The 23850-nt window shown below is 46.0% G+C and overlaps 2 protein-coding genes across 5 annotated transcripts in view; one reads left to right on the top strand and one right to left on the bottom strand.

Moving 5' to 3' along the window:
* The window catches only part of slc44a4 (solute carrier family 44 member 4), a 60431-nt gene extending 39441 nt beyond the window's left edge, over positions 1–20990 (top strand). The window contains exons 13-22 of the mRNA XM_087786158.1: positions 49–141; positions 15817–15919; positions 15987–16246; positions 16968–17062; positions 17126–17229; positions 17288–17361; positions 19639–19709; positions 19774–19868; positions 19931–20015; positions 20681–20990. Coding sequence (XP_087642284.1) covers positions 49–141; positions 15817–15919; positions 15987–16246; positions 16968–17062; positions 17126–17229; positions 17288–17361; positions 19639–19709; positions 19774–19868; positions 19931–20015; positions 20681–20793 — 1093 coding nt within the window. The 3' untranslated portion in view covers positions 20794–20990. The remainder of the gene's footprint in view (positions 1–48; positions 142–15816; positions 15920–15986; positions 16247–16967; positions 17063–17125; positions 17230–17287; positions 17362–19638; positions 19710–19773; positions 19869–19930; positions 20016–20680) is intronic.
* Positions 20991–21941: 951 nt separating this feature from the next.
* ehmt2 (euchromatic histone-lysine N-methyltransferase 2) overlaps positions 21942–23850 on the bottom strand; it is a 26587-nt gene continuing 24678 nt past the window's right edge. For all 4 annotated transcript variants that reach the window (XM_087786154.1, XM_087786155.1, XM_087786156.1 and 1 more), the window contains 2 exons: positions 22315–22490; positions 21942–22256 (listed from right to left, as the gene is read on the bottom strand). In XM_087786154.1, the coding sequence (XP_087642280.1) occupies positions 22085–22256; positions 22315–22490 (348 nt within the window). In that variant the 3' untranslated portion in view covers positions 21942–22084. The remainder of the gene's footprint in view (positions 22257–22314; positions 22491–23850) is intronic.

The raw sequence follows: 23850 nt of genomic DNA, 5'->3' as shown, positions 1-23850 counted from the left end.
ATTTACTGGACTTTGAGTGACATTTTTCTTCCTGGTTGATGTTCACAGAGCTGTGAGTCACATGATGTCATCACTTCTCTTCCCTCTGGTCACCTTCGTCCTCCTGCTGGTCTGTGTGGCTTATTGGGGAGCGACGGCCTTGTATCCTTCCTCACTTTACTACACAACTACATACACACACAAACACTATCTATATACACACACCATTACTAGTCTCATCGACATGAATGAACTAGTTTCAACCGCATGAATTAACTAGTCCCAACTGCATGCATAAACTAGTCACATCGACATGAATAAACTAGTCTCAACCACACGAATAAACTAGTCTCAACCGCACGAATAAACTAGTCTCAACCGCACGAATAAACTAGTCTCAACCGCACGAATAAACTAGTCTCAACCGCACGAATAAACTAGTCTCAACCGCACGAATAAACTAGTCTCAACCGCACGAATAAACTAGTCTCAACCGCACGAATAAACTAGTCTCAACCGCACGAATAAACTAGTCTCAACCGCACGAATAAACTAGTCTCAACCGCACGAATAAACTAGTCTCAACCGCACGAATAAACTAGTCTCAACCGCATGAATAAACTAGTCTCAACCGCACGAATAAACTAGTATCAACCTCACAAATGCACTAGTCTCAACCGCACGAATGCACTAGTATCAACCGCACGAATAAACTAGTCTCAACCGCACGAATAAACTAGTCTCAACCGCACGAATGCACTAGTCTCAACCGCACGAATGCACTAGTATCAACCGCACGAATAAACTAGTCTCAACCGCACGAATAAACTAGTCTCAACCGCACGAATAAACTAGTCTCAACCGCACGAATAAACTAGTATCAACCTCACAAATGCACTAGTCTCAACCGCACGAATGCACTAGTATCAACCGCACGAATAAACTAGTCTCAACCGCACGAATAAACTAGTCTCAACCGCACGAATAAACTAGTCTCAACCGCACGAATAAACTAGTCTCAACCGCACGAATAAACTAGTCTCAACCGCACGAATAAACTAGTCTCAACCGCACGAATAAACTAGTATCAACCTCACAAATGCACTAGTCCCAACCGCACGAATGCACTAGTATCAACCGCACGAATAAACTAGTCTCAACCGCACGAATGCACTAGTATCAACCGCACGAATAAACTAGTCTCAACCGCACGAATGCACTAGTCTCAACCGCACGAATGCACTAGTATCAACCGCACGAATAAACTAGTCTCAACCGCACGAATGCACTAGTATCAACCGCACGAATAAACTAGTCTCAACCGCACGAATGCACTAGTATCAACCGCACGAATAAACTAGTCTCAACCGCACGAATGCACTAGTCTCAACCGCACGAATGCACTAGTCTCAACCGCACGAATAAACTAGTCTCAACCGCACGAATGCACTAGTCTCAACCGCACGAATGCACTAGTCTCAACCGCACGAATGCACTAGTATCAACCGCACGAATAAACTAGTCTCAACCGCACGAATGCACTAGTCTCAACCGCACGAATAAACTAGTCTCAACCGCACGAATGCACTAGTCTCAACCGCACGAATGCACTAGTCTCAACCGCACGAATGCACTAGTATCAACCGCACGAATAAACTAGTCTCAACCGCACGAATGCACTAGTCTCAACCTCACGAATAAACTAGTCTCAACCGCACGAATAAACTAGTCTCAACCGCACGAATAAACTAGTCTCAACCGCACGAATAAACTAGTCTCAACCGCACGAATAAACTAGTCTCAACCGCACGAATAAACTAGTCCCAACCGCACGAATAAACTAGTCTCAACCGCACGAATAAACTAGTCTCAACCGCACGAATGCACTAGTCTCAACCGCACGAATAAACTAGTCTCAACCGCACGAATAAACTAGTCTCAACCGCACGAATGCACTAGTCTCAACCGCACGAATAAACTAGTCTCAACCGCACGAATAAACTAGTCTCAACCGCACGAATAAACTAGTCTCAACCGCACGAATAAACTAGTCTCAACCGCACGAATAAACTAGTCTCAACCGCACGAATAAACTAGTCTCAACCGCACGAATAAACTAGTCTCAACCGCACGAATAAACTAGTCTCAACCGCACGAATAAACTAGTATCAACCTCACAAATGCACTAGTCTCAACCGCACGAATAAACTAGTCTCAACCGCACGAATAAACTAGTCTCAACCGCACGAATAAACTAGTCTCAACCGCACGAATAAACTAGTCTCAACCGCACGAATAAACTAGTCTCAACCGCACGAATAAACTAGTCTCAACCGCACGAATAAACTAGTCTCAACCGCACGAATAAACTAGTATCAACCTCACAAATGCACTAGTCTCAACCGCACGAATGCACTAGTATCAACCGCACGAATAAACTAGTCTCAACCGCACGAATGCACTAGTCTCAACCGCACGAATGCACTAGTATCAACCGCACGAATAAACTAGTCTCAACCGCACGAATGCACTAGTCTCAACCTCACGAATAAACTAGTCTCAACCGCACGAATAAACTAGTCTCAACCGCACGAATAAACTAGTCTCAACCGCACGAATAAACTAGTCTCAACCGCACGAATAAACTAGTCTCAACCGCACGAATAAACTAGTCCCAACCGCACGAATAAACTAGTCTCAACCGCACGAATAAACTAGTCTCAACCGCACGAATGCACTAGTCTCAACCGCACGAATAAACTAGTCTCAACCGCACGAATAAACTAGTCTCAACCGCACGAATAAACTAGTCTCAACCGCACGAATAAACTAGTCTCAACCGCACGAATAAACTAGTCTCAACCGCACGAATAAACTAGTCTCAACCGCACGAATAAACTAGTCTCAACCGCACGAATAAACTAGTATCAACCTCACAAATGCACTAGTCTCAACCGCACGAATAAACTAGTCTCAACCGCACGAATGCACTAGTCTCAACCGCACGAATGCACTAGTATCAACCGCACGAATAAACTAGTCTCAACCGCACGAATGCACTAGTATCAACCGCACGAATAAACTAGTCTCAACCGCACGAATGCACTAGTATCAACCGCACGAATAAACTAGTCTCAACCTCACGAATAAACTAGTATCAACCTCACGAATAAACTAGTCTCAACCTCACGAATGCACTAGTCTCAACCGCACGAATAAACTAGTCTCAACCGCACGAATGCACTAGTATCAACCTCACGAATAAACTAGTCTCAACCTCACGAATGCACTAGTCTCAACCGCACAAATAAACTAGTCTCAACCTCACGAATGCACTAGTCTCAACCGCACGAATAAACTAGTCTCAACCGCACGAATAAACTAGTCTCAACCGCACGAATAAACTAGTCTCAACCGCACGAATAAACTAGTCTCAACCGCACGAATAAACTAGTATCAACCTCACAAATGCACTAGTCTCAACCGCACGAATGCACTAGTATCAACCGCACGAATAAACTAGTCTCAACCGCACGAATGCACTAGTCTCAACCGCACGAATGCACTAGTATCAACCGCACGAATAAACTAGTCTCAACCGCACGAATGCACTAGTCTCAACCTCACGAATAAACTAGTCTCAACCGCACGAATAAACTAGTCTCAACCGCACGAATAAACTAGTCTCAACCGCACGAATAAACTAGTCTCAACCGCACGAATAAACTAGTCTCAACCGCACGAATAAACTAGTCCCAACCGCACGAATAAACTAGTCTCAACCGCACGAATAAACTAGTCTCAACCGCACGAATGCACTAGTCTCAACCGCACGAATAAACTAGTCTCAACCGCACGAATAAACTAGTCTCAACCGCACGAATAAACTAGTCTCAACCGCACGAATAAACTAGTCTCAACCGCACGAATAAACTAGTCTCAACCGCACGAATAAACTAGTCTCAACCGCACGAATAAACTAGTCTCAACCGCACGAATAAACTAGTATCAACCTCACAAATGCACTAGTCTCAACCGCACGAATAAACTAGTCTCAACCGCACGAATGCACTAGTATCAACCGCACGAATAAACTAGTCTCAACCGCACGAATGCACTAGTATCAACCGTACGAATAAACTAGTCTCAACCGCACGAATGCACTAGTATCAACCGCACGAATAAACTAGTCTCAACCTCACGAATAAACTAGTATCAACCTCACGAATAAACTAGTCTCAACCTCACGAATGCACTAGTCTCAACCGCACGAATAAACTAGTCTCAACCGCACGAATGCACTAGTATCAACCTCACGAATAAACTAGTCTCAACCTCACGAATGCACTAGTCTCAACCGCACAAATAAACTAGTCTCAACCTCACGAATGCACTAGTCTCAACCGCACGAATAAACTAGTCTCAACCGCACGAATGCACTAGTATCAACCGCACGAATAAACTAGTCTCAACCGCACGAATAAACTAGTCTCAACCGCACAAATGCACTAGTCTCAACCGCACGAATGCACTAGTCTCAACCGCACGAATAAACTAGTCTCAACCGCACGAATGCACTAGTATCAACCGCACGAATAAACTAGTCTCAACCGCACGAATAAACTAGTCTCAACCGCACGAATAAACTAGTATCAACCGCACGAATAAACTAGTCTCAACCGCACGAATAAACTAGTCTCAACCGCACGAATAAACTAGTATCAACCGCACGAATAAACTAGTCTCAACCTCACGAATGCAGTAGTCTCAACCGCACGAATAAACTAGTCTCAACCGCACGAATAAACTAGTCTCAACCGCACGAATAAACTAGTATCAACCGCACGAATGCACTAGTCTCAACCGCACGAATAAACTAGTCTCAACCTCACGAATAAACTAGTATCAACCTCACAAATGCACTAGTCTCAACCGCACGAATAAACTAGTCTCAACCGCACGAATGCACTAGTCTCAACCGCACGAATAAACTAGTCTCAACCGCACGAATGCACTAGTATCAACCGCACGAATAAACTAGTCTCAACCGCACGAATAAACTAGTCTCAACCGCACGAATGCACTAGTCTCAACCGCACGAATAAACTAGTCTCAACCGCACGAATGCACTAGTATCAACCGCACGAATAAACTAGTCTCAACCGCACGAATAAACTAGTCTCAACCGCACGAATAAACTAGTATCAACCGCACGAATGCACTAGTCTCAACCGCACGAATAAACTAGTCTCAACCGCACGAATGCACTAGTCTCAACCGCACGAATGCACTAGTCTCAACCGCACGAATGCACTAGTATCAACCGCACGAATAAACTAGTCTCAACCGCACGAATAAACTAGTCTCAACCGCACGAATGCACTAGTCTCAACCGCACGAATAAACTAGTCTCAACCGCACGAATGCACTAGTATCAACCGCACGAATAAACTAGTCTCAACCGCACGAATAAACTAGTCTCAACCGCACGAATAAACTAGTATCAACCGCACGAATAAACTAGTCTCAACCGCACGAATAAACTAGTCTCAACCGCACGAATAAACTAGTATCAACCGCACGAATAAACTAGTCTCAACCTCACGAATGCAGTAGTCTCAACCGCACGAATAAACTAGTCTCAACCGCACGAATAAACTAGTCTCAACCGCACGAATAAACTAGTATCAACCGCACGAATGCACTAGTCTCAACCGCACGAATAAACTAGTCTCAACCTCACGAATGCACTAGTCTCAACCGCACGAATAAACTAGTCTCAACCTCACGAATAAACTAGTATCAACCTCACAAATGCACTAGTATCAACCGCACGAATAAACTAGTCTCAACCGCACGAATGCACTAGTATCAACCGCACGAATAAACTAGTCTCAACCGCACGAATGCACTAGTATCAACCTCACAAATGCACTAGTATCAACCGCACGAATAAACTAGTCTCAACCTCACGAATGCACTAGTCTCAACCGCACGAATAAACTAGTCTCAACCTCACGAATAAACTAGTATCAACCTCACAAATGCACTAGTATCAACCGCACGAATAAACTAGTCTCAACCTCACGAATGCACTAGTCTCAACCGCACGAATAAACTAGTCTCAACCTCACGAATAAACTAGTATCAACCTCACAAATGCACTAGTATCAACCGCACGAATAAACTAGTCTCAACCGCACGAATGCACTAGTATCAACCGCACGAATAAACTAGTCTCAACCTCACGAATAAACTAGTATCAACCTCACAAATGCACTAGTATCAACCGCACGAATAAACTAGTATCAACCTCACAAATGCACTAGTCTCAACCGCACGAATAAACTAGTCTCAACCGCACGAATGCACTAGTATCAACCGCACGAATAAACTAGTCTCAACCGCACGAATGCACTAGTCTCAACCGCACGAATAAACTAGTCTCAACCGCACGAATGCACTAGTATCAACCGCACGAATAAACTAGTCTCAACCGCACGAATAAACTAGTCTCAACCGCACGAATAAACTAGTATCAACCGCACGAATGCACTAGTCTCAACCGCACGAATAAACTAGTCTCAACCGCACGAATAAACTAGTATCAACCTCACAAATGCACTAGTCTCAACCGCACGAATGCACTAGTCTCAACCGCACAAATAAACTAGTCTCAACCGCACGAATGCACTAGTATCAACCGCACGAATAAACTAGTCTCAACCGCACGAATAAACTAGTCTCAACCGCACGAATAAACTAGTCTCAACCGCACGAATGCACTAGTCTCAACCGCACGAATGCACTAGTCTCAACCGCACGAATAAACTAGTCTCAACCGCACGAATGCACTAGTCTCAACCGCACAAATAAACTAGTCTCAACCGCACGAATGCACTAGTATCAACCGCACGAATAAACTAGTCTCAACCGCACGAATAAACTAGTCTCAACCGCACGAATAAACTAGTATCAACCGCACGAATGCACTAGTCTCAACCGCACGAATAAACTAGTCTCAACCGCACGAATAAACTAGTCTCAACCTCACGAATGCACTAGTATCAACCGCACGAATAAACTAGTCTCAACCGCACGAATAAACTAGTCTCAACCGCACGAATGCACTAGTATCAACCGCACGAATAAACTAGTCTCAACCTCACGAATGCACTAGTATCAACCGCACGAATAAACTAGTCTCAACCGCACGAATAAACTAGTCTCAACCGCACGAATGCACTAGTATCAACCGCACGAATAAACTAGTCCCAACCTCATGAATGCACTAGTCTCAACCGCACGAATAAACTAGTCTCAACCGCACGAATAAACTAGTCTCAACCTCACGAATGCACTAGTATCAACCGCACGAATAAACTAGTCTCAACCGCACGAATAAACTAGTCTCAACCGCACGAATGCACTAGTATCAACCGCACGAATAAACTAGTCCCAACCTCATGAATGCACTAGTATCAACCGCACGAATAAACTAGTCCCAACCGCACGAATGCACTAGTATCAACCGCACGAATAAACTAGTCTCAACCGCACGAATGCACTAGTATCAACCGCACGAATAAACTAGTCTCAACCGCACGAATAAACTAGTCTCAACCGCACGAATGCACTAGTATCAACCGCATGAATAAACTAGTCCCAACCTCATGAATGCACTAGTATCAACCGCACGAATAAACTAGTCCCAACCGCACGAATGCACTAGTATCAACCGCACGAATAAACTAGTCTCAACCGCACGAATGCACTAGTATCAACCGCACGAATAAACTAGTCTCAACCGCACGAATAAACTAGTCTCAACCGCACGAATGCACTAGTATCAACCGCACGAATAAACTAGTCTCAACCGCACGAATAAACTAGTATCAACCGCACGAATGCACTAGTCTCAACCGCACGAATAAACTAGTCTCAACCGCACGAATGCACTAGTATCAACCGCACGAATAAACTAGTCCCAACCTCATGAATGCACTAGTCTCAACCTCACGAATAAACTAGTCTCAACCGCACGAATGAACTAGTCCCAACCTCACGAATGCACTAGTCTCAACCTCACGAATAAACTAGTCTCAACCGCACGAATGAACTAGTATCAACCGCACGAATAAACTAGTCTCAACCGCACGAATGCACTAGTCTCAACCTCACGAATAAACTAGTCTCAACCGCACGAATGAACTAGTCCCAACCTCATGAATGCACTAGTCTCAACCTCATGAAGGCACTAGTCTCAACCGCACGAATAAACTAGTCTCAACCGCACGAATGCACTAGTCCCAACCTCATGAATGCACTAGTCTCAACCTCACAAATAAACTAGTCTCAACCTCATGAATGCACTAGTCTCAACCGCACGAATAAACTAGTCTCAACCGCACGAATGAACTAGTCCCAACCTCATGAATGCACTAGTCTCAACCTCATGAATGCACTAGTCTCAACCTCACGAATAAACTAGTCTCAACCTCACGAATGCACTAGTCCCAACCTCATGAATGCACTAGTCTCAACCTCACGAATGAACTAGTCCCAACCTCATGAATGCACTAGTCTCAACCTCACGAATAAACTAGTCTCAACCTCACGAATGCACTAGTCTCAACCTCACGAATGAACTAGTCTCAACCGCACGAATGCACTAGTCTCAACCTCACGAATGCACTAGTCTCAACCGCACGAATGCACTAGTCTCAACCTCACGAATGCACTAGTCTCAACCTCACGAATGCACTAGTCTCAACCTCACGAATGCACTAGTCTCAACCTCACGAATGCACTAGTCTCAACCGCACGAATAAACTAGTCTCAACCGCACGAATGCACTAGTCTCAACCTCACGAATGCACTAGTCTCAACCTCACGAATGCACTAGTCTCAACCTCACGAATGCACTAGTCTCAACCGCACGAATAAACTAGTATCAACCGCACGAATGCACTAGTCTCAACCGCACGAATAAACTAGTCTCAACCGCACGAATAAACTAGTCTCAACCTCACGAATGCACTAGTATCAACCGCACGAATAAACTAGTCTCAACCGCACGAATAAACTAGTCTCAACCGCACGAATGCACTAGTATCAACCGCACGAATAAACTAGTCTCAACCTCACGAATGCACTAGTATCAACCGCACGAATAAACTAGTCTCAACCGCACGAATAAACTAGTCTCAACCGCACGAATGCACTAGTATCAACCGCACGAATAAACTAGTCCCAACCTCATGAATGCACTAGTCTCAACCGCACGAATAAACTAGTCTCAACCGCACGAATAAACTAGTCTCAACCTCACGAATGCACTAGTATCAACCGCACGAATAAACTAGTCTCAACCGCACGAATAAACTAGTCTCAACCGCACGAATAAACTAGTATCAACCGCACGAATGCACTAGTCTCAACCGCACGAATAAACTAGTCTCAACCGCACGAATAAACTAGTCTCAACCTCACGAATGCACTAGTATCAACCGCACGAATAAACTAGTCTCAACCGCACGAATAAACTAGTCTCAACCGCACGAATGCACTAGTATCAACCGCACGAATAAACTAGTCTCAACCTCACGAATGCACTAGTATCAACCGCACGAATAAACTAGTCTCAACCGCACGAATAAACTAGTCTCAACCGCACGAATGCACTAGTATCAACCGCACGAATAAACTAGTCCCAACCTCATGAATGCACTAGTCTCAACCGCACGAATAAACTAGTCTCAACCGCACGAATAAACTAGTCTCAACCTCACGAATGCACTAGTATCAACCGCACGAATAAACTAGTCTCAACCGCACGAATAAACTAGTCTCAACCGCACGAATGCACTAGTATCAACCGCACGAATAAACTAGTCCCAACCTCATGAATGCACTAGTATCAACCGCACGAATAAACTAGTCCCAACCGCACGAATGCACTAGTATCAACCGCACGAATAAACTAGTCTCAACCGCACGAATGCACTAGTATCAACCGCACGAATAAACTAGTCTCAACCGCACGAATAAACTAGTCTCAACCGCACGAATGCACTAGTATCAACCGCATGAATAAACTAGTCCCAACCTCATGAATGCACTAGTATCAACCGCACGAATAAACTAGTCCCAACCGCACGAATGCACTAGTATCAACCGCACGAATAAACTAGTCTCAACCGCACGAATGCACTAGTATCAACCGCACGAATAAACTAGTCTCAACCGCACGAATAAACTAGTCTCAACCGCACGAATGCACTAGTATCAACCGCACGAATAAACTAGTATCAACCGCACGAATGCACTAGTCTCAACCGCACGAATAAACTAGTCTCAACCGCACGAATGCACTAGTATCAACCGCACGAATAAACTAGTCTCAACCGCACGAATAAACTAGTATCAACCGCACGAATGCACTAGTCTCAACCGCACGAATAAACTAGTCTCAACCGCACGAATGCACTAGTATCAACCGCACGAATAAACTAGTCCCAACCTCATGAATGCACTAGTCTCAACCTCACGAATAAACTAGTCTCAACCGCACGAATGAACTAGTCCCAACCTCACGAATGCACTAGTCTCAACCTCACGAATAAACTAGTCTCAACCGCACGAATGAACTAGTATCAACCGCACGAATAAACTAGTCTCAACCGCACGAATGCACTAGTCTCAACCTCACGAATAAACTAGTCTCAACCGCACGAATGAACTAGTCCCAACCTCATGAATGCACTAGTCTCAACCTCATGAAGGCACTAGTCTCAACCGCACGAATAAACTAGTCTCAACCGCACGAATGCACTAGTCCCAACCTCATGAATGCACTAGTCTCAACCTCACAAATAAACTAGTCTCAACCTCATGAATGCACTAGTCTCAACCGCACGAATAAACTAGTCTCAACCGCACGAATGAACTAGTCCCAACCTCATGAATGCACTAGTCTCAACCTCATGAATGCACTAGTCTCAACCTCACGAATAAACTAGTCTCAACCTCACGAATGCACTAGTCCCAACCTCATGAATGCACTAGTCTCAACCTCACGAATGCACTAGTCTCAACCTCACGAATAAACTAGTCTCAACCTCACGAATGAACTAGTCCCAACCTCATGAATGCACTAGTCTCAACCTCACGAATAAACTAGTCTCAACCTCACGAATGCACTAGTCTCAACCTCACGAATGAACTAGTCCCAACCTCACGAATGCACTAGTCTCAACCGCACGAATGCACTAGTCTCAACCTCACGAATGCACTAGTCTCAACCGCACGAATGCACTAGTCTCAACCTCACGAATGCACTAGTCTCAACCGCACGAATGCACTAGTCTCAACCGCACGAATGCACTAGTCTCAACCGCACGAATGCACTAGTCTCAACCGCACGAATGCACTAGTCTCAACCTCACGAATGCACTAGTCTCAACCTCACGAATGCACTAGTCTCAACCGCACGAATGCACTAGTCTCAACCGCACGAATGCACTAGTCTCAACCGCACGAATGCACTAGTCTCAACCTCACGAATGCACTAGTCTCAACCTCACGAATGCACTAGTCTCAACCTCACGAATGCACTAGTCTCAACCTCACGAATGCACTAGTCTCAACCGCACGAATAAACTAGTCTCAACCGCACGAATGCACTAGTCTCAACCTCACGAATGCACTAGTCTCAACCTCACGAATGCACTAGTCTCAACCTCACGAATGCACTAGTCTCAACCGCACGAATAAACTAGTCTCAACCGCACGAATGCACTAGTCTCAACCGCACGAATGCACTAGTCTCAAACGCACGAATGCACTAGTCTCAACCGCACGAATAAACTAGTCTCAACCGCACGAATGCACTAGTCTCAACCGCACGAATAAACTAGTCTCAACCGCACGAATGCACTAGTCTCAACCGCACGAATAAACTAGTCTCAACCGCGCGAATGCACTAGTCTCAACCTCATGAATGCACTAGTCTCAACCGCACGAATAAACTAGTCTCAACCGCACGAATGCACTAGTCTCAACCTCACGAATGCACTAGTCTCAACCTCACGAATGCACTAGTCTCAACCGCACGAATAAACTAGTCTCAACCGCACGAATGCACTAGTCTCAACCTCACGAATGCACTAGTCTCAACCTCACGAATGCACTAGTCTCAACCGCACGAATGCACTAGTCTCAACCTCATGAATGCACTAGTCTCAACCGCACGAATAAACTAGTCTCAACCGCACGAATGCACTAGTCTCAACCTCACGAATGCACTAGTCTCAACCTCACGAATGCACTAGTCTCAACCGCACGAATAAACTAGTCTCAACCGCACGAATAAACTAGTCTCAACCTCACGAATGCACTAGTCTCAACCGCACGAATAAACTAGTCTCAACCGCACGAATAAACTAGTCTCAACCGCACGAATAAACTAGTCTCAACCTCACGAATGCACTAGTCTCAACCGCACGAATAAACTAGTCTCAACCTCACGAATGCACTAGTCTCAACCGCACGAATAAACTAGTCTCAACCGCACGAATAAACTAGTCTCAACCGCACGAATGCACTAGTCTCAACCTCACGAATGCACTAGTCTCAACCGCACGAATAAACTAGTCTCAACCGCACGAATGCACTAGTCTCAACCTCATGAATGCACTAGTCTCAACCGCACGAATAAACTAGTCTCAACCGCACGAATGCACTAGTCTCAACCTCACGAATGCACTAGTCTCAACCTCACGAATGCACTAGTCTCAACCGCACGAATAAACTAGTCTCAACCGCACGAATAAACTAGTCTCAACCGCATGAATAAACTAGTCTCAACCTCATGAATGCACTAGTCTCAACCGCACGAATAAACTAGTCTCAACCGCACGAATGCACTAGTCTCAACCGCACGAATAAACTAGTATCAACCTCACGAATGCACTAGTCTCAACCGCACGAATAAACTAGTCTCAACCGCACGAATGCACTAGTCTCAACCTCACGAATGCACTAGTCTCAACCGCACGAATAAACTAGTCTCAACCGCACGAATGCACTAGTCTCAACCGCACGAATAAACTAGTCTCAACCGCACGAATGCACTAGTCTCAACCTCACGAATGCACTAGTCTCAACCTCACGAATGCACTAGTCTCAACCGCACGAATAAACTAGTCTCAACCGCACGAATGCACTAGTCTCAACCGCACGAATAAACTAGTCTCAACCGCACGAATGCACTAGTCTCAACCTCATGAATGCACTAGTCTCAACCGCACGAATAAACTAGTCTCAACCGCACGAATGCACTAGTCTCAACCTCACGAATGCACTAGTCTCAACCTCACGAATGCACTAGTCTCAACCGCACGAATAAACTAGTCTCAACCGCACGAATAAACTAGTCTCAACCGCATGAATAAACTAGTCTCAACCTCACGAATGCACTAGTCTCAACCGCACGAATAAACTAGTCTCAACCGCACGAATGCACTAGTCTCAACCGCACGAATAAACTAGTATCAACCTCACGAATGCACTAGTCTCAACCGCACGAATAAACTAGTCTCAACCGCACGAATGCACTAGTCTCAACCTCACGAATAAACTAGTCTCAACCGCACGAATGAACTAGTCCCAACCTCATGAATGCACTAGTCTCAACCTCACGAATAAACTAGTCTCAACCGCACGAATGAACTAGTCCCAACCTCATGAATGCACTAGTCTCAACCGCACGAATAAACTAGTATCAACCGCACGAATGCACTAGTCCCAACCTCATGAATGCACTAGTCTCAACCGCACGAATGAACTAGTCCCAACCTCATGAATGCACTAGTCCCAACCTCATGAATGCACTAGTCTCAACCGCACGAATAAACTAGTCCCAACCGCACGAATGAACTAGTCCCAACCTCATGAATGCACTAGTCTCAACCGCACGAATAAACTAGTCTCAACCGCACGAATGCACTAGTCCCAACCTCATGAATGCACTAGTCTCAACCGCACGAATGAACTAGTCTCAACCTCATGAATGCACTAGTCTCAACCGCACGAATGAACTAGTCCCAACCTCATGAATGCACTAGTCCCAACCTCATGAATGCACTAGTCTCAACCGCACGAATAAACTAGTCCCAACCGCACGAATGAACTAGTCCCAACCTCATGAATGCACTAGTCTCAACCGCACGAATAAACTAGTCTCAACCGCACGAATAAACTAGTCTCAACCGCACGAATAAACTAGTCTCAACCGCACGAATAAACTAGTCTCAACCGCACGAATAAACTATACCCAACCGCACGAATGCACTAGTCCCAACCTCATGAATGCACTAGTCTCAACCGCACGAATAAACTAGTCTCAACCGCACGAATAAACTAGTCTCAACCGCACGAATAAACTAGTCTCAACCGCACGAATAAACTATACCCAACCGCACGAATGCACTAGTCCCAACCTCATGAATGCACTAGTCTCAACCGCACGAATAAACTAGTCTCAACCGCACGAATAAACTAAACCCAACCGCACGAATGCACTAGTATCAACCTCACGAATGCACTAGTATCAACCTCACGAATGCACTAGTGAGTATGAATAAACTAGTCTCATCGACATGAATAAACTAGTCTCATCAACATGAACAAACTAGTCCCAACTGCATGAATAAACTAGTCTCATCGACATGAATAAACTAGTCTCATCGACATGAACAAACTAGTCTCATCGACATGAACAAACTAGTCTCATCGACATGAACAAACTAGTCCCAACTGCATGAATAAACTAGTCCCAACTGCATGAATAAACTAGTCTCATCGACATGAACAAACTAGTCCCAACTGCATGAATAAACTAGTCTCATCGACATGAATAAACTAGTCTCATCGACATGAACAAACTAGTCCCAACTGCATGAACAAACTAGTCCCAACTGCATGAATAAACTAGTCCCAACTGCATGAATAAACTAGTCTCATCGACATCAATAAACTAGTCTCATCGACATGAACAAACTAGTCTCATCGACATGAACAAACTAGTCCCAACTGCATGAACAAACTAGTCCCAACTGCATGAATAAACTAGTCCCAACTGCATGAATAAACTAGTCTCATCGACATGAATAAACTAGTCTCATCGACATGAACAAACTAGTCTCATCGACATGAACAAACTAGTCCCAACTGCATGAATAAACTAGTCCCAACTGCATGAATAAACTAGTCTCATCGACATGAACAAACTAGTCCCAACTGCATGAATAAACTAGTCTCATCGACATGAATAAACTAGTCTCATCGACATGAATAAACTAGTCTCATCGACATGAATAAACTAGTCTCATCGACATGAACAAACTAGTCTCATCGACATGAACAAACTAGTCCCAACTGCATGAACAAACTAGTCCCAACTGCATGAATAAACTAGTCCCAACTGCATGAATAAACTAGTCTCATCGACATGAATAAACTAGTCACATTGACATGAATAAACTAGTCTCAACTGTATGAATAAACTAGTTCCAACTGCATGAATAAACTAGTCCCAACTGCATGAATAAACTAGTCTCAACTGCATGAATAAACTAGTCCCAACTGCATGAATAAACTAGTCCCAACTGCATGAATAAACTAGTCTCAACTGCATGAATAAACTAGTCCCAACTGCATGAATAAACTAGTCCAAACTGCATGAATAAACTAGTCTCAACTGCATGAATAAACTTGTCACATCGACATAAACTCGTCTCGACCACACAAACACACTAGTCTTGACCACATGAACAGGTATCTGGCCACTTCTGGAGCTCCGGTCTACAAAGTCGTGGCTCTGAACTCGTCCATGGCTGACTGTAAGAACATCAGTGGAGACGTGGAGTGTGACCCTCAGGTGACCTCTTGTTGTTAATCAACCAATGGAGAAGATAAGAGGAGTAAATGTTCCTCCTCTCTCACAGAACTTCACCGCCTCAGATTACCCACAATGCCCTTCTGTCAGCTGCATCTTCATCAACTACAACGAAGAGGGTCTGTTCCAGAGGAACATCTTCAACCTGCAGATCTACAACGTGGTGGCTTTCCTCTGGTGCGTCAACTTCGTCATCGCTCTGGGTCAGTGCAGTCTGGCCGGAGCCTTCGCCTCCTACTACTGGGCCTTCTCCAAACCTCACGACATTCCCATGTTCCCGCTCAGTGCCTCCTTTATCAGGACGCTCAGGTGAGGTGACCCTTCATATACCTGTTCGTCTACCTGTAGTAGCTGGACGATTCTTCAGAGACGGTCTAGAATGGATAATGAACGGATGGATGGATAATGGATGGATGGATGAGGATGAACAGATGGATGGATGAAGGGATGGATGAAAGATGAACAGATGGATGATAGATGGATGGATGAATGGATAGATGGATAATAGATGGACAGATGGATGATAGATGAACGGATCGATGGATGATGGATGAAGGGATAGATGAACAGATGGATGGATAGATGGATGATAGATGAACGGATGGATGATAGATGAACAGATGGATGGATGAAGGGATAGATGGATGATAGATGAACAGATGGATCATAGATGAACGGATGGATGGATGATGGATGAAGGGATAGATGGATGATAGATGAACAGATGGATGGATGGATGGATGGATAATAGATGGACAGATGGATGATAGATGAACGGATCGATGGATGATGGATGATGGATGAAGGGATAGATGAACAGATGGATGGATGAAGGGATAGATGGATGATAGATGAATGGATGGATGAACAGATGGATGGATGAAGGGATAGATGGATGATAGATGAACAGATGGATCGTAGATGAACGGATGGATGGATGAAGGGATAGATGGATGATGAATGGATGGATGGATGGATGGATGGATGTATGGATGAAGGGATAGATGGATGATGTCTCATGATCCTGCAGGTACCACGTGGGTTCTCTGGCGTTTGGATCGTTGATCTTGACTCTGGTGCAGGTGGTAAGGATCCTGCTGGAGTACATCGACCACAAGACTAAAGGTTCTTCTCAGCTTGTGTCTTCATGTGTCTCACACGGGTCTGACTCTTGTTTCTGGGTCTCAGGTGCTCAGAACCCCGTGGCCCGGTTCATCCTGTGCTGCATGAAGTGCTGCTTCTGGTGTCTGGAGAAGTTCATCAAGTTCCTCAACAGAAACGCCTACATCATGGTGAGAATCATCTCATCCTACCTCTGACGCCACATGAAACGTTGTGTCGTCTCTCCAGATCGCCATCTACGGGAAGAACTTCTGCGTTTCTGCCAGAAACGCTTTCATGCTGCTGATGAGAAACGTCGTCAGGTTCAGTTTTATTCTTTTATAAAAGTCAGACAAGTCAGTGTCTTGGGGAGGGCATCCTTCTATGGGGTGTCTCTGGGAGGGCGTCCTTCTGTGGGTGTCTCTGGGAGGGCGTCCTTCTGTGGGTGTCTCTGGGAGGGCAGCCTTCTGAGGGGTGTCTCTGGTAGGGCGTCCTTCTGTGGGTGTCTCTGGGAGGGCAGCCTTCTGAGGGGTGTCTCTGGGAGGGCGTCCTTCTGTGGGTGTCTCTGGGAGGGCGTTCTTCTGTGGGTGTCTGGGAGGGCGTTTTCTGTGGGGTGTCTGTGGGAGGACGTACTTCTGTGGGGTGTCTCTGGGAGGGCGTCCTTCTGTGGGTGTCTCTGGGAGGGCAGCCTTCTGAGGGGTGTCTCTGGGAGGGCATCCTCCTGTGGGTGTCTCTGGGAGGGCGTCCTTCTGTGGGTGTCTCTGGGAGGGCAGCCTTCTGAGGGGTGTCTATGGGAGGGCGTCCTTCTGTGGGTGTCTCTGGGAGGGCAGCCTTCTGAGGGGTGTCTCTGGGAGGGCATCCTTCTGTGGGTGTCTCTGGGAGGGCGTCCTTCTGTGGGTGTCTCTGGGAGGGCAGCCTTCTGAGGGGTGTCTATGGGAGGGCGTCCTTCTGTGGGTGTCTCTGGGAGGGCAACCTTCTGAGGGGTGTCTCTGGGAGGGCGTTCTTCTGTGGGTGTCTCTGGGAGGGGTGTCTCTGGGAGGGCGTCCTTCTGTGGGTGTCTCTGGGAGGGCGTTCTTCTGTTGGTGTCTCTGGGAGGGCGTTCTTCTGTGGGTGTCTCTGGGAGGGCAGCCTTCTGAGGGGTGTCTCTGGGAGGGCGTCCTTCTGAGGGGTGTCTCTGAGAGGGCAGCCTTCTGAGTGGTGTCTCTGGGAGGGTGTCCTTCTGTGGGTTTCTCTGGGAGGGTGTCCTTCTGTGGGTTTCTCTGGGAGGGTGTCCTTCTGTGGGTTTCTCTGGGAGTACGTCCTTCTGTAGGGTGTCTCTAGGAGGGCGTCCTTCTGTGGGTGTCTCTGGGAGGGCAGCCTTCTGAGGGGTGTCTCTGGGAGGGCGTCCTTCTGTGGGTGTCTCTGGAAGGGCGGCCTTCTGAGGGGTTTCTCTGGGAGGGCGGCCTTCTGAGGGGTGTCTCTGGGAGGGTGTCCTTCTGTGGGTGTCTCTGGGAGGGCAGCCTTCTGAGGGGTGTCTCTGGGAGGGTGTCCTTCTGTGGGTGTCTCTGGGAGGGCGGCCTTCTGAGGGGTGTCTCTTGGAGAGCGTCCTTCTGTGGGTGTCTCTTGGAGGGCGTCCTTCTGCGGGTGTCTCTGGGAGGGCGTCCTTCTGTGGGTGTCTCTGGGAGGGCATCCTTCTGAGGGTGTCTCTGGGAGGGTGTCCTTCTGAGGGTGTCTTTGGGAGGGCGTTCTTCTGAGGGTGTCTCTGGGAGGACATCCTTCTGTGGGTGTCTCTGGGAGGGCGTCCTTCTGTGGGTGTCTCTGGGAGGGCAGCCTTCTGAGGGGTGTCTCTGGGAGGGCAGCCTTCTGAGGGGTGTCTATGGGAGGGCGTCCTTCTGTGAGTGTCTCTGGGAGGGCAACCTTCTGAGGGGTGTCTCTGGGAGGGCGTTCTTCTGTGGGTGTCTCTGGGAGGGCGTCCTTCTGTGGGTGTCTCTGGGAGGGCGTTCTTCTGTGGGTGTCTCTGGGAGTGCGTTCTTCTGTGGGTGTCTCTGGGAGGGCAACCTTCTGAGGGGTGTCTCTGGGAGGGCGTCCTTCTGAGGGGTGTCTCTGGGAGGGCAGCCTTCTGAGGGGTGTCTCTGGGAGGGTGTCCTTCTGTGGGTTTCTCTGGGAGGGTGTCCTTCTGTGGGTTTCTCTGGGAGTGCGTCCTTCTGTAGGGTGTCTCTAGGAGGGCGTCCTTCTGTGGGTGTCTCTGGGAGGGCAGCCTTCTGAGGGGTGTCTCTGGGAGGGCGTCCTTCTGTGGGTGTCTCTGGAAGGGCGGCCTTCTGAGGGGTTTCTCTGGGAGGGCGGCCTTCTGAGGGATGTCTCTGGGAGGGTGTCCTTCTGTGGGTGTCTCTGGGAGGGCGTCCTTCTGTGGGTGTCTCTGGGAGGGCGTCCTTCTGTGGGTGTCTCTGGGAGGGCGTCCTTCTGAGGGTGTCTCTGGGAGGGCGTCCTTCTGAGGGGTGTCTCTGGGAGGGTGTCCTTCTGTGGGTTTCTCTGGGAGGGTGTTCATGTGAGGGGCGTCTGGATCAAGACTTTCCTTCTCTTTGTTTCAAGCTAGCTAGCTAACGCTAACCCGTGTGCTTCAGGGTGGTTGTCCTGGACAAGGTCACGGATCTGCTGCTGCTCTTCGGGAAGCTGCTGGTGGTCGGAGGGATGGGTGAGTAGATGATCCCCATGATGGTCCCCATGATGGTGTGTGTGTGATGGTTGGTCTCGTGCAGGTGTTCTGTCGTTTTACTTCTTCTCTGGAAGAATCGTGTTACCAGGAAACACTTTCCAGTCGGAGACGCTAAACTACTACTGGATGCCCATCATAGTGAGTGTGTGTGTGTGTGCGTGTGCGTGTGTGTCTCTTGTAACATGCTCTTGTCGTGTCAGACGGTTGTGTTTGGAAGTTACCTGATCGCTCACGGCTTCTTCAGCGTCTACAACATGTGTGTGGACACACTGTTCCTCTGCTTCTGTGAGTTCATCCCTTCACACACCAGCTGTTTTGATTGACACGCGTCTGATCCAATCACATCTCTTAGTGCTCCGCTCAGTGGGCGGAGCTTACGACAAAGAAAGCGTTGATGTTGTAACTTGTTCTCCAATCAGATGAAGCTTCATTAACATGTTGCTGTAGTAACACAATCACATAGGTCAAAGGTCAACATGATCATCACCACAGTCACTGTTTTGTGTTTCATCACTTCATTTCATAACTTCATCCTTTCATCTCTTTATTATTTCATCACTTCATCATCTCATCACTTCATTATTTCATCACTTCATCATTTCATCTCTTCATCATTTCATCTCTTTATTATTTCATCACTTCATCATCTCATCACTTCATTATTTCATCATTTCATCATTTCATCTCTTTATTATTTCATCTCTATTATTTCATCACTTCATCATCTCATCACTTCATAATTGCATCACTTCATCATTTCATCACTTCATTATTTCATCTCTTCATCATTTCATCACTTCATCTTTCATCATTTCATCACTTCATCACTTCATCACGTCATCATTTCATCACTTCATCTCTTCATCACTTCATCATTTCATCACTTCATCTCTTCATCATTTCATCTCATCATTTCATCTCTTCATCCGTTCATCCCTTCATGTCCACAGTGGAGGACCTGGAGCGTAACGACGGGTCGGTCCAGAAACCGTACTTTATGTCCAAAAGCCTCATGAAGATCCTCAACAAGTCCAACAAGACACCCAAACGGGCCAAAGACTGACCTTTGACCTGAAGCAGGTTCTTCTTCTCTCTCCACATGTTTACTTAACTCACCTGCTGACTTTGCACCTGGAGCTCGTCTCGAGTTCGACTGTGAAGCGTTGAAGGTCGTGTTTGCTGCACAAGAACTTGAACCTTCAACTCTATGTATAAAGATGTTTGTCCTTCTCGTTTGTTCCAATAAAGTTTTAACTTCGACGGTTTCACGTGTTTTTGTTCGAAGCTCATTTAGCTTCAGCGGCGCATTAGCGTTAGCAGAGTAATCAATACTGGAGGAGCTTCATTGATTCTTAGCGACGAGGCTTCATGAAGCTTCTTTGACTCGTGACGTCGTCAGAAAAGCTTCTTTACAGATTTGTTTTGTTCCTCAGTCGTGGTCGTTCATGCTCAGTTGAGATGCTAACTAGTAGCTGTGATGCTACAAGTTTTATTAAAGTATGTTTCGTGTTCAACTGTTTTCAAACTACGTCGATTGTTGCAAAATCAAGGAAAACGTACGATTAACGCACAGTTGAGTTCATTAGCTTAAACGCTAACAAAGTAATTGATGATGAATTGTGCTTCAGCTAGCTTTAGCTAATCTAGTACGTTAGCAAAACATTTTTGAAACATCTTAAGTTTCAAAGTGTTTTTTGTGATTCTTTGAACACAAGACTGTCAGTAGTACTAATAGTAGTACTAATACTACGTCAGTCCAACGAACTGGAGCCTTTTGTTTTGCTCATGTGCTAATTAGCCTCTTGCTAAAGCACCAGAAATGTTAGCATGATCCCGTATGTCATCGAAACACTTTTAAACTGGTGATCCTTAATAGTGACAAAGATTAGCCTAAAGATTAGTTAGCAGTGCTAACTAAAGGGTAAAGAGCTAATTAGCTAGAGAAGTAACACATTGTAAACAGCTAGGCTAGCAGTTGTTAGCTTAACTGCTACAACTAGCAGTCATTTGATAACTGGAGCTTCAGCTAAGGTTAGCATCAAACGTTAGCTTCCTTAAATTAGTAAGACATTATCTTAAGACGGTTGACTCCATAGTGAGACTAGCCTTTAGTTAGCAGTGCTAGTTAGCATGTGGCTAACTGGATAAAAGGTTGTTTTCTTCATTAAAGTCAACGTTATTAGTCGTGTGGCAAGAGAACTTTCCAGAGACTCCACAATCATTCATTTATTTCACGAACTACGAGTAAAAAAAAAAGGGTAAAAAAAACAAAAGATGATTCACAATCGTTGGCGTCACGTGACACGTGTGTAAGGTCAACACGCCAGAGGTCGCGCCAGAGGTCGCGCCAGAGGTCACATCAAGGTCGTGCCGCAGTCGTCGTTGAGGTCGTTGCACGCCTCCATGCGCGCCACGCGGTTCTGCTCCAGCGCGATGGCCTCGGCCGAGTGCTTGCACTTCTCTGAGCCGCACTGGCAGGTGAAGTACTTGCTCTTGATGTCCCAGAACCTGTCGCCGTAGTCGAACCTGCGGCAGAGACGAGGATCAGCGACGCCGGGTTGAGCGCGGAGGAGGCGAGTCTCACCCGAGCTCCTGCCCGCTCAGCACGTCCCGGGAGCTGAAGAAGGCGATGCGAGGGAAGCGAAGGTCCTGGTGCAGCATGAAGACTCGCACCGGGATCAGGTTGGGGTCGCACAGGTGGTTGATGAAGCGGCTGATGTTGCCGTAGTAACGGGCGTCGATGCAGTAAACCTCGCCGTCCTTCAGTCAGACAGCGCGTTAGCTAGCGTGTTAGCATTGAAGGGACGCTGAGCTAATGGCTACATGTCAACACTAGATTATTAAGAGAATTTTGTTTCTCCAGAAGAATTGTATACACACATGATACTATGTTCAAGCACAGTATTAGCAATACTCGGTAATACTCCACGAGGCTCCTATGAGGTCAACATATGGATACTAATACTAAGTGATTCGCAGAGTAATACTATAGTGACTCATGGAATAATACTACAGTGACTCATGGAGTAATACTATAGTGACTCATGAAGTAATACTACAGTGACTCATGGAGTAATACTACAGTGACTCATGGAATAATACAACAGTGACTCGTGGAGTAATACTACAGTGACTCATGGAGTAATACTAGTGACTCATGGAGTAATACTACAGTGACTCATGGAATAATACAACAGTGACTCGTGGAGTAATACTACAGTGACTCATGGAGTAATACTAGTGACTCGTGGAGTAATACTACAGTGACTCGTGGAGTAATACTACAGTGACTCATGGAGTAATACTACATTGACTCATCAAGTAATACTACAGTGACTCAAGGAATAATACTACAGTGACTCAAGGAATAATACTACAGTGACTCGTGGAGTAATACTACAGTGACTCGTGGAGTAATACTACAGTGACTCATGGAGTAATACTACATTGACTCATGGAGTAATACTACAGTGACTCAAGGAATAATACTACAGTGACTCAAGGAATAATACTACAGTGACTCGTGGAGTAATACTACAGTGACTCAAGGAATAATACTACAGTGACTCGTGGAGTAATACTACAGTGACTCGTGGAGTAATACTACAGTGACTCATGGAGTAATACTACAGTGACTCATGGAGTAATACTACAGTGACTCAAGGAATAATACTACAGTGACTCAAGGAATAATACTACAGTGACTCGTGGAGTAATACTACAGTGACTCGTGGAGTAATACTACAGTGACTCATTGAGTAATACTACATTGACTCGTGGAGTAATACTACAGTGACTCATGGAGTAATACTATAGTGACTCATGGAGTAATACTACAGTGACTCATGGAATAATACTACAGTGACTCGTGGAATAATACTACAGTGACTTGTGGAGTAATACTACAGTGACTCATGGAGTAATACTACAGAGACTCGTGGAGTAATACTACAGTGACTCATGGAATAATACTACAGAGACTCGTGGAGTAATACTACAGTGACTCATGGAATAATACTACAGAGACTCGTGGAGTAATACTACAGTGACTCACGGAATAATACTACAGTGACTCGTGGAATAATACTACAGTGACTTGTGGAGTAATACTACAGTGACT

The sequence above is a fragment of the Callionymus lyra genome, chromosome 3 (assembly GCF_982586985.1).
Source record: "Callionymus lyra chromosome 3, fCalLyr1.hap1.1, whole genome shotgun sequence".
Taxonomy (NCBI): domain Eukaryota; kingdom Metazoa; phylum Chordata; class Actinopteri; order Syngnathiformes; family Callionymidae; genus Callionymus; species Callionymus lyra.
This window is presented reverse-complemented; position numbering and strand designations above follow the sequence as displayed.